This window comes from Haematobia irritans, chromosome 3 (genome assembly GCF_050003625.1).
Source record: "Haematobia irritans isolate KBUSLIRL chromosome 3, ASM5000362v1, whole genome shotgun sequence".
Lineage (NCBI taxonomy): Eukaryota > Metazoa > Arthropoda > Insecta > Diptera > Muscidae > Haematobia > Haematobia irritans.
The window spans coordinates 89,313,555-89,325,617 of record NC_134399.1 but is presented as its reverse complement, the minus strand read 5'-3'; the positions used below and the strand labels follow the sequence as shown (position 1 = coordinate 89,325,617).

Below are 12,063 nucleotides of genomic sequence, written 5' to 3'. Positions count from 1 at the left end.
TTTTGATCAATGGGATCGACCACTGTGCGTTGCACTGAATTTGCATCACTTCTTAGGGTGTGATCCGAATTCAGTGTGAATTTAAATTTTGTGATATTTTCCCAAACGTTTGACCTAAAATATTTTCAAAAATTCAAAAATCCACGTGCACTTTGGAGTGTACCCACGGCAAAGGTACAAAATTACGAGAGCACCCCTATTGTATACAAAAGTATACGACAATAGCGATAAGATTATAAACAAAACCAATATGCCTTTGCAAAATATGTAGTGGTTGTTCGAGTGATTAAATTTCAAATGACATACATTCATTCACAAATAGAATACCCATAGAATATTGCTGTTAGTTTGGCCGTATATCGAAAAGTTCAGTTGTTAAAAGATCTTTGACGGTTTCTCGGCTCGATCGGAAAAAAATAGTGTTCTGTATTTCCACCTTTCATTTGACAATGAGTAATGTAAGTCAATAGAAATCGAATGTTAGATATATGAATGGAAAGATGATAATTTTGATAGACGGCAAATGTGATAAGTTTGTTTACATTGAATAGGCTTGAATAGAAATGGTGAAGCGGACGTGTTTATTTTAAACGGGATCGGGGTTTTTTTAATAATCGATAAAAATAGAAATTTACTGTCGATTCATTCCTTGTCGGGATACTTAAATGTTGCACAAAATGAGGATTTATCATCCCATCTATATAGCCCAAAACAAAATAAAGATCCGGACCTAAATTCAGCAGAAAACAACAAGAAAATATACTGAAACAATATAAAATATAAAACCATTATTATTATCACCTTTAAGTAAATCCAGTGGTCTAACTTGTCTCCTTCTGTGTGTTACAAACAAACACTGAAAAAATATTGCTCTGATAGGAAAGATCATGCAAACTAAACATTAGGATACGTAAATTATACAATATTAAAGACAAATTTCTTTGAATTAAAGTAATTTCATTTAAGAGAATGTTAACATCAAATCAAATATTGGCATTAATATATACTCAGACAGTCAACCTGCAATAAAATCCTTGGACTCTGTGTTCCTTAACTCGAAAACGGCCATAGACTGCCGCAAATCTCTCAACGAGATGGCTGAGCAGTACAATATTCACCTAATATGGGTGCCTGGCCATAGGAACATACCGGGGAACTGCGATGTGTTAGCAAGGCTAGGAACTACCTTACATATTTCAGGGGAACTAGAATCTGTTGGTATGCCTCTGGCCACCTGCAAGCTCTTACTGCGTGAGAAGGCTGTTATGATGGCCAATATTCGATGGGAAAATTGCAAGGGTTGTAACGACACCAAGCAAATATGGCCCCATTTAAACTTAAACCGCACACTAGATATGCTAGTGTTCTCAAGGCGTCAGATATCACTCCTGATATCTGCTATAACGGGTCGCTGCCTGATAGGCGAATTTTCAAAAACTATAGGTGCAAAGTATAATGACTATTGTATAAGCTGTCATGATGTGGAGGAAAAGGAATCAATTAAACACCTCTTGTGTGAGTGTCCTGCTTTATGTGTAAGGCGTAAGCGAATTTTAGGAGCATATAGCTTTAGATTACTGGCTGACCTGGAAAACGTTAACTTAAGCAGTTTGTTAATATTTTTGGAGCAATCTGGTTGGTTCCACAAAAGTAAATAATAGAGAAGGTTCAGTGGTTAAGACTAGAAGTGCCCATATGTAATAGGTACTTTTAGTTAAATGTGGTATCACAATGGACTGAATAGTCTAAGTGAGCCTGAAATTTAATCGGGCTGCCACTTTAACCTAACCTAACCTAAAATCAAATCCAGTTTGATAAATTTTACTATGACATGTCTATGACTATGCATAAAAAAACGGTGTTTACAGTGTGACTCACATGAATTCCAACCAACTTGAGATTTCCCTCATTTCTAACAGGTTGGCTGATAAGTCCCCGGTCTAACAAATAAAAACACATTTTTTTGTCAAAATTCTTTTTATTATTCAACATAGTTCCCTTCAAGAGCGATACAACGATTATAACGACCTTCACATTTGTTTATATCATTTTGGTAGTACTCCTTCGGTTTTGCCTCAAAATAGGCCTCACTTTCGGCGATCACCTCTTCATTGCAGCCAAATTTTTTCCCTGCGAGCATCCTTTTGAGGTCTGAGAACAAGAAAAAGTCGCTGGGGGCGAGATCTGGAGAATACGGTGGGTGGGGAAGCAATTCGAAGCCCAATCCATGAATTTTTGCCATCGTTCTCAATGTCTTGGTGGAACAACACTTATTTCTTCTTCATATGAGGCCGTTTTGCCGCGATTTCGACCTTCAAATGCTCCAATAATACCATACAATAGTCACTGTTGATGGTTTTTCCCTTCCCAAGATAATCGATAAAAATTATTCCATGCGCATCCCAAAAAACAGAGGCCATTACTTTGCCAGCGGACTTTTGAGTCTTTCCACGCTTCGGAGACGGTTCACCGGTCGCTGTCCACTCGGACGACTGTTGATTGGACTCAGGAGTGTAGTGATGGAGCCATGTTTGATCCATTGTCACATATCGATGGAAAAACTCGGGTGTATTACGAGTTAACAGCTGCAAACACCGCTCAGAATCATCAACACGTTGGTGTTTTTAGTCAAATGTGAGCTCGCGCGGCACCCATTTTGCACAGAGCTTCCGAATATCCAAATATTGATGAATGATATGACCAACACGTACCTTTGATATCTTTAAGGCCTCTGCTATCTCGATCAACTTCATTTTACGGTCATTCAAAATCATTTTGTGCTTTTTTTGATGTTTTCGTCGGTAATCATCTCTTTCGGGAGTCCACTGCGTTCACCGTCCTCCGTGCTCATTTCACCACGCTTGAATTTTGCATACCAATCAATTCTTGTTGATTTCCCTGGTGCAAAGTCTGGAAACTCATTATCAAGCCAAGTTTTTGTTTCCACCGTATTTTTTCCCTTCAGAAAACAGTATTTCATCAAAACACGAAATTCCTTTTTTTTTCACAATAACAAAAGTTGCTTCACCAAAGACGCTCTATCTCACAAACTAATTGACTTACAGACCTTAAATTTTGACACGAATCATTTGAAGGTTGGTACTATATAAAAAATAATATGCATTTAATACTAGCGACTCCATCTATGTGTCAGACCGGGGACTTATCAGCCAACCTGTTAAACCATTTGTCGGACAGCTGACAAATTTATTCCACACAGAAACAAAACTTCACCAACATTTTTCCAATTAAAGTCTTAATTGAGTTTTAAAAAATATTCAATTTAAAATTTAATTGATTCAACAAAATTTTTAATTGAAACAATAGTATAAATTAATAATACACTCCACCATACACTGACAAGAAAGCATGCCCGGTTCCAAAGATTTTGTCCGAGTCAAAGAAGCGGTGAATACAAGTAAGGATACACTGAAAAATATATTGTCGTGAGGTCAAAGATTTCATGTCTTTAAAATACGAATACAAATTTTGCTTAGCATAGAAGACGCATTTCTCTAAATTAAAGTTATTTTACTTATCCAAAAATCGATAAACTTTTCAATGAAGTCATATTGTCCTTATAATTAAGTGATTTGACTTAAAAATGGGTATCTTAACATGAAAGAAAAAATTTATAGGCTAAGGTCAATTTGACTTTAATAATTCAGAAAAATTCGTTAAATTTAATGAAATTGTCTTTAAATTTGTTGTCTTTTTGCAACTTGACTACAAAGCAAAAAATCATTCAAATATAGGACATGTTTTTCAAAACTTTATTTTGAAGAAGTTTTTTACTTCAAACATAGCATTATTTCTACTGGAAGTCGAGTCCTAATTTGGAAAATAAAGTTGCCGTTAACTCGTTTTTAAAGGACTTTGATAGCATATGAAGAAAAAAAAGCTGAGAAAGCGAAAAATTAAAATTTGTTTCCTAGAAGCATGTACACAAAACCTAAATTTAAAAGAGAATTGTGTCTTAAAAGTATCCTTACTTGTATTCTCCGCTTCTTTGGCTCGGAATCAATACCAAATTTTTTAAAGTAAAGACAAAATCTTTGGAACCGAGTATGCTTTTTTTCAGTGTAAGACACAATTCTCTTTTAGATTTGGGTTTTGTGTATTTGCTTCTGGGAAGCAAATTTTAATTATTTCAGTTTTTTTTCTTCATATGCTATCAAAGTCCTTTAAAAACGAGTTAACGACAACTTTATTTTCCAAATTAAGACTCGACTTCTATTAGAAATTGTTGTATGTTGCAAGTAAAAACATCTTTAAAATAAAGTGTTGAAAAACATGTCTTATATTTGAACGATTTTTTGCTTTGTAGTCAAAATGTAAAAATACAACAAATTTAAAGACAATTTCATTGAATTTAAAGAATTTTTCTGAATTATTAAAGTCAAGTTGACCTTAGCCCAAACATTTTTTCTTTCATGTTATGATACACATTTTTAAGTGAAATCACTTAATTATAAGGACAATACAACTTCATTGAAAAGTTTATCGGCTTTTGGACAAGGAAAACAGCTTTATATTAGAGAAATGCGTCTTCCATGTTAAGCAAAATTTGCATTCGTACTTTTAAGGCACGAAATCTTTGACCTCACGACAATATTTTTTTCAGTGTAGGATGGGGGGTATATTAACTTTGTCATTTCGTTTGTAACACATCGAAATATTGATTTAAGACCCCATAACGTATACTCGTATATATTCTGGGTCATGGTGAAATTCTGAGTCGATCTAGCGATGTCCATCTGTCTGTCCGGCTGTCCGTCCGTCTGTGGAAATCACGCTATCTTCCGAACGAAACAAGGAATCGGATTGAAACTAGGCATAAGTAGCAAATGGGTCATATCGGGCCACTTTTACATATAGCCCCTATATAAACCGACCAGATTTGGTACGAGATGTTATTATATGGTCTCTAACAACCATGCAAAAATTGGTCCATATCGGTCTATAATTATGTATAGCCCCCATATAAACCGATCCCCAAATTTGACCTTCGGATACTCTTGAAGGACCAACTTTCACTTATTTATTAACCGATCTGATTCAAAGTTGGCCAAATCTAATTTTCTATAGTACTTACTATATGTGAAAAAAATCATCGAAATCGGTTCAGATTTAGGTATAGCTCCCATATATATGTATCGCCAGATTTTCAGAAATTTGGCTATAAAACCCCTATTTATCAACCGATCTTTCTCAAATTTGGCTTACTATAATGTTCGATAGTACAGACTATATGTGCAAAATATCATCCAAATCGGTTCAGATTTAGACATAGCTCCCATATATATGTAACGCCCAATTTTCAAAAATTTGCCCCTTATAACCTTATTTTTAACAGTAGTGGCCTCATTTATAAACCAATTTTACTCACATTTAGCACAAGGTAATCTCCTGTAATATCAACAAAACCTGCAAAATATAATCTAAATCGAATCAGATTTAGATATAGCTCCCATATATATGTATCGCACGTTTTTGAAAAAAAATTACCCTTACAAATTTATTTCTGACCATAATATCATTATTTAGTACCCGATCTTACTCTAAGTTAGCACAGGGTAACCTTCTGTGGTATCAACCAAATCTGGGAAATATCATCGAAATCGGTTCAGATTTAGATATTGCTCCTATATATAAGCATCGATCGATTTTCCCAAATTTGGCCATAATACTCTTATTTCTTAACCACTGTTGCTTCCACATGTACATGTATGAGCTGATCGTATTTGGACTTACATGTAGCTCTTACATATATCTATTATCCTATTTTCAGAAATGTGGCTTTTTTACACACACTAATTGAGCGACTTCATCTTTTGTTTAATAATGGACTCAATATTAGTGGCATACTAACTCTGTAGGTTCAGAATCAACTATAGCTCCTAATATCACACATTTCTGTTCAGATTGTTATAAAACTCCCATGTACCCCTTAATGTTCTTAAATGTGAAAATGCGGGTTTTCCCCAAACCTATACCATTGATACCCCACAAACAATATTTATTAATGATATAGTCGGCCCCGCCCGACTTTCTACTTTACTCAGTTGTTTTTTATTGTAAGTAAAACAAGTATATACGGCCGTAAGTTCGGCCAGGCCGAAGCTTATGTACCCTCCATCATGGATTGCGTAGAAACTTCTTCTAAAAACTGCCATCCACAATCGAATTACTTAAGTTGCGGTAACGCTTGCCGATGGCAAGGTATCTTAAAACCTCCTAACACCATCTTCTAAATTGTATGTAAGTCCATACGTGGTATATATTAAATCAAAAAAGATCGATCCAATACGTATATAATTCAGTTTGACAAAGTAGACACAAAATTTTGACAAAATTTTCTACAGAAATAAAATTTTAACAAAATTTTCTATAGAAATAAAATTTTCACAAAATTTTCTATAGAAATAAAAATTTTGACAAAATTTTCTATAGAAAGAAAATTTTGACAAAAATTTCTACAGAAATAAAATTTTAACAAAATTTTCTATAGAAATAAACTGTTGACTAAATTTTCTATAGAAATAAAATCTTGGTAGATTATTTTTGGCTCGAGTGGCAACCATGATTATGAACCGAATACAATTTGAACAAAATTTTCTATAGAAATAAAATTTTGACAAAATTTTCTATAGAAATAAAATTTTGACAATGATGAAAATTTTATTATGAACCGAATAAAATTTTAACAAAATTTTCTCTAGAAATAAAATTTTGACAAAATTTTCTATAGAAATAAAATTTTGGTAGATTATTTTAGGTTCTAGTGGCAACCATGATTATGAACAGATAGGACCAATTTTTGTGTGATTGGACCAATTTTGGTATGGTTGTTAGCGACCATATACTAACACTACGTTCCTAATTTGAACCGGATCGGATGTATTTTGCTCCTCCAAGAGGCTCCGGAGGTCAAATCTGGAGAACGTTTTATATGGGGCTATATATAATTATGGACCGATATGGACCAAATCTGGCACGGTTGTTAAAAATCATATACACCCAGAGAAGGAATATGATCACCTCAAACATGTTTTAAGAGCAAAATGTTATTTTTGGGTGGTGACCATGTAACATGGTTTTCGCAACCGTGTTATTTTCTCGGAAAGCATGTATCTGATTTCGGCAACCAGATTATATTTGACGAGAAAATAACATTTTAGTGACAAACATGTTACATGGTTACCATACAAAAATAACATTTTGCTCTTGAAACATGTTTGAGGTGATCATATTCCTTCTCTGCGTGTACTAACACCATGTTCCAAATTACAACCGGATTGGATGAAATATGCTTCACTTGGAGACTTCGCAAGCCAAATCTGGGAATTGGTTTATATGGGGGCTATATATAATTATGGACCAATTTTTGCATGGTAGTTAGAGACCATATACCAATATCATGTACCAAATTTCAGGGGGATCGGATGAAATTTGCTTCTCTTTGAGGCTCCGCAACCCAAATCTGGGGATCGGTTTATATGGGCGCTATATATAATTAAGGACCGATGTGGACCAATTTTTGCACGGTTGTTAGATACCATATACCAATACCATGTACCAAATTTCAGCCGGATCGGATGCAATTTGCTTCTCTTTGAGGCGCCGCAAGCCAAATCTGGGGATCGGTTTATATGGGGGCTATATGTAATTATGGACCGATGTGGACCAATTTTTGCATGGTTGTTAGAGACCATATACCAACACCATGTACCAAATTTCAGCCGGATCGGGTGAAATATGCTTCTGTTAGAGGCTCCACAAGCCAAATCTGAGGGTCCCTTTATATGGGGGCTATACGTAAAAGTGGACCGATATGGCCCATTTTCAATACCATCCGACCTACATCGATAGCAACTACTTGTGCCAAGTTTTAAGTCGATAGCTTGTTTCGTTCGGAAGTTAGCGTGATTTCAACAGACGGACGGACGGACATGCTTAGATCGACTCAGAATTTCACCACGACCCAGAATATATATACTCTATGGGGTCTTAGAGCAATATTTCGATGTCACAAACGGAATGACAAAGTTAATATACCCCCATCTTATGATGGAGGGTATAAAAATAATTTAATGAATTATATTTTTACTTGAGTATTTCTCAAAACCTTATTAAGATTTTAATTTAACAGCGGTAAAGACTTAGCGAAACGCGAATCAGTCATATATTGGGAGCTACATTTTCATCAATACCGATATGTCAACCATATTCACACCCAGAGAAGGAATATGATCACCTCAAACATGTTTCGAGAGCAAAATGTTATTTTTGGACGGAGAACATGTAACATGTTTGCGGCAACCATGTTATTTTCTCAGAAAGCATATGTCTGACTTCGGCAACCATGTATATGTTTGCCGAGAAAACAACATTTTTGCGACAAAAATGTTCCATGGGCACCGTCCAAAAATAACATTTTGCTCTCGTAACATGGTTGAGGTGATCATATTCCTTCTCTGCGTGCAGCACATTTAGGAGACGAAAACTTGTTTTTACCAAATTTGTGGAATATTGTAGTATCTCTTTATCACTGTTGGCATCAATAATAACGAATTTTTAATATATATTGTTAAAAAAAAAAAAAAAAAAAAAAAAAAAAAAAAAAAAAAACACAATAAACAAAAAAAAAAAAATATAGTTTCATTCGTTCAAGATATATAAAATAATGTAAATGAATTTTATTTCATTTGTTCGTGGGTCAGACAAGGTGATAAGATTAGGGAATGAATTTCATATTCCTGGATTATGAAGGCAATGAGCTTCCGTTGTAGAATTTTCGTTTTATTATAGCAACCTATTTTGTTGCTGTCAGTTCGTATTAGATTTCCATACAAGTAATTGCCAAAGTTATTTCGTAAATATGTTGACTCTCATGAAGATGTACTATAAAATGAATCAAGTAAGTAAAACAAAATAATATGTCAGTTATTATGAATACCAAAGAAGCTTGGAACCGATGAAGAAAATCTTATATTCCACTTGTGATCATAGTTGGTTTCATTGAATTTATATTAATTGCTGCTGTTCCCCTATCACATAAGATAGTTTTCTCTAGTCTTATATTTCCGGTAGACGCATTTTCAAGCAGATAAAATCTTAGTACCACAATTTCACCATATACTGGTTCTGAACGCATAGTTTCGTCGATATAGCGATGTCCGTCCGTCAATCTGTTGAAATCACTCTAATTTCCGAATGAAACAAGTTATCGGCTTGAAACTTAGCATAAAAAGGTGTTAATGATGTAGGTCGCTATTAAAAGTGGGCCATTTTGGACCACTTTTAGGTAAAGCGATTCCAAGATTTGCCTTGCGGAGCAGATTTCATCCGATGCCGTTAAAATTTAGTATATTGCATGGGTGTTAGAGTTCATAGACGAACACCACGTACCAAATGTCAACCGTATCAGAAGCTCCGCCAGCCGAATCTGGGTTTCGGTTTTTAAAATTTTGAAAATTTTAAAGAAATTTATCTTTAATATAGTGTAGATCGCATACCCTAAATTTTAGGTAGCATAATCTTTCATATTAGTACGATATTTCTTTCAGGGCTTGTTTTGCTTTTGTCACTTTTTGAAAAGCGGTTCAATATGACAGACAATCAAAATGGTTGAAACTAACTTTTTTGACAAAAGCAAAATCATATGAAAACAAGATGTTTTAATTCATTGCAGATGCCAAAACCTCGAAACCTTCTTGCTTTAACCACCGAAGAAAAACGTAAATTCTTGGACTCATTCGATCATGTATTCTCTGATATCGATGGTAAGTTTGATCTCTAATATCTCTCAGCATAACTAAAAGTGTAGAAAATCTTTATTGAAGGGGTTGTATGGAATGTTGCAAATGTCATAGAAGGTAGCAGTGCCGGGTTCCAGGTATTACATGAATTAGGCAAGAAATTGACATTTATCACAAATAATAGTGTACGTCCCGAAGAACAATGCATAGCAAAATTGAAGAAATGTGGTATAGAGATCGATTCGGTAAGTAAGGGAATTGAGTTTCTTTCCAATTTCCAAAAAAAAAACTTTCCTACGAAACGAAATTTTAGACTAACGAAAATATATTTTGTTATAGGGAAGAAGTGTTATCTACTCAAACTAGTTTCAAGAGTATAATGGTATTCTTGGATTGGGAAAATGGAACATTTTTGTCACAACCATATTATTTCCTCGAAAATTATGAATCTGATCTCGGCAACCATGTATATGTGTGCCGAGAAAACAAAATTGTTGCGATAAAAATGTCCCATGTTCAACGTCCAAAAATAACATTTCGCTCTTGTGTTTGTGGTGATCATATTCTTTCTCTGCGTGTATAGAGAAGGAATGTGATCAACTCGAACTTTTTTCAAGAGCAACATGTTAAACAAAAAAAAGAAGAATATACTCTTGAAACAAATTTGAGGTGAACGTATTCCTTCGCGGGTGAGGGCAAATAAACTCGAATTTATGCCAAGCAATACAAACGATAAAACTTCGTTTCTCTAAAATTTCGTTCCTAAAAAAAAAAACTTTTCTTCCAGTGCATTACAAACATAATAAAAATTAATTATACTTTTATGAAATATAGGACAATATAATGCATCCCTCTAAGAGTATTGCGGAATATTTAAAATCTATTCAGTTTGAGGGTCTAATATACGCCATTGCCAGTGAATCTTTTAAAAGTCTCCTGCGCAGTGCCGGTTTCACGGTTATAGATGGTGTAAGCTATGTTTTGAAATTGACAAAATCTATATTCTACTGAAAACTAAAAAATGTTTTCTTTTTCTTATAGCCCCATGCCATTATTGAAGAAAATTTTCCAAAATTAATGGCCAATGTTGCTGATCGTCAACCTGTCAGAGCTGTCATTATTGATTTCGACTTTAATCTCACCATGACAACCATGATGAAGGCCAATTTCTATTTAAGACATCCCGAGTGTCTATTGATTGGGGGTGCCAGTGATTATTCATTACCTCTTACAAAAGAAATATCCATTATGGGCCCTGGAGGTTTTCTCAAGTGTTTGGAAGATACAAGCCGCAAAGAACTTCTACTGTTTGGAAAACCCGGTAAAGCTTTATCTGAGGTACTCAAACGACATTACCAAATTAGTGAACCTAAACGTGCTCTTATGATTGGTGATATGTTGGAACAAGATATACGTTTTGGTAAGAACTGTGATTTCCAGACTTTACTGGTCCTTAGCGGTGGACTGAACCTTGAAGAAGTACATGCTCAAACTGATCCAAATCTTATACCCAATTACTATGTACAAAGTATGAAAGACTTGGTGGAATTTGTAGACGATATTAAGAAGTCAAATACGTAAGGGAAATTTTCAGTGTGTTATCATTTGGTATTATTATATGTTATTAAGATATTTTGTATTTATTTTTATAAATGGTTCAATAAATGTTTTATACACATTTAAATTTTTAAATCTTTGTAATTGTAATTTCAAGCAAAAGAGTCTCCCAGCCAAAGAATGAAATTATGTATTTGATTAGGGCAAAATTCTTAAATATCTCTCGGAAATAAATTGTTCGTATTACTATACCTACCGCGATAAGATGGTTATGGGGACATGAGTTTACCCTTCCATTTGAAACATATTTAAATATCCATTTCTGACTATATAGTACACAGAAAAAAATATTGTCGTGAGGTCAAAGATTTCATGTCTTTAAAATACGAATGCAATTTTTGCTTAGCATAGAAGCCACATTTCTCTAATATAAAGTTGTTTTCCTTGTCCAAAAGTCAATAAACTTTTCAATGAAGTCGTATTGTCCTTATAATTAAGTGGTTTCACTTAAAAATGGGTATCATAACATGAAAAAAAAATGTTTGGGCTAAGGTCAACTTGACTTCATTTATTTAAGAAAAATTCTTTAAATTTAATGAAATTGTTTTTAAATTTGTTGTCTTTTTGCATCTTGACTACAAAGCAAAAAATCGTTCATAAATTGGACATGTTTTTCAACACTTTATTTTAAAGACGTTTTTTACTTGAAACATAGCATAATTTCTACTAGAAGTAGAGTCTTAAT

The 12,063-nt window shown here is 34.1% G+C and overlaps 1 protein-coding gene across 2 annotated transcripts; it reads left to right on the top strand.

The window, feature by feature from the left end:
* Positions 1–324: 324 nt before the first annotated feature.
* LOC142230204 (glycerol-3-phosphate phosphatase) lies at positions 325–11,445 on the top strand. Of its 2 annotated transcripts, none has more exons than XM_075300848.1 (5): positions 325–458; positions 9,695–9,785; positions 9,846–10,006; positions 10,596–10,730; positions 10,803–11,445. In XM_075300848.1, the coding sequence occupies exons 1-5, from the start codon at positions 450–452 to the stop codon at positions 11,340–11,342; spliced, it is 936 nt and encodes a 311-aa protein (XP_075156963.1). In that variant the 5' UTR covers positions 325–449; the 3' UTR covers positions 11,343–11,445. The 2 variants fall into 2 exon arrangements, with proteins under 2 accessions (XP_075156963.1, XP_075156962.1); XM_075300847.1 differs by lacking the exon at positions 325–458 and adding an exon at positions 8,807–8,920.
* Positions 11,446–12,063: the final 618 nt, after the last annotated feature.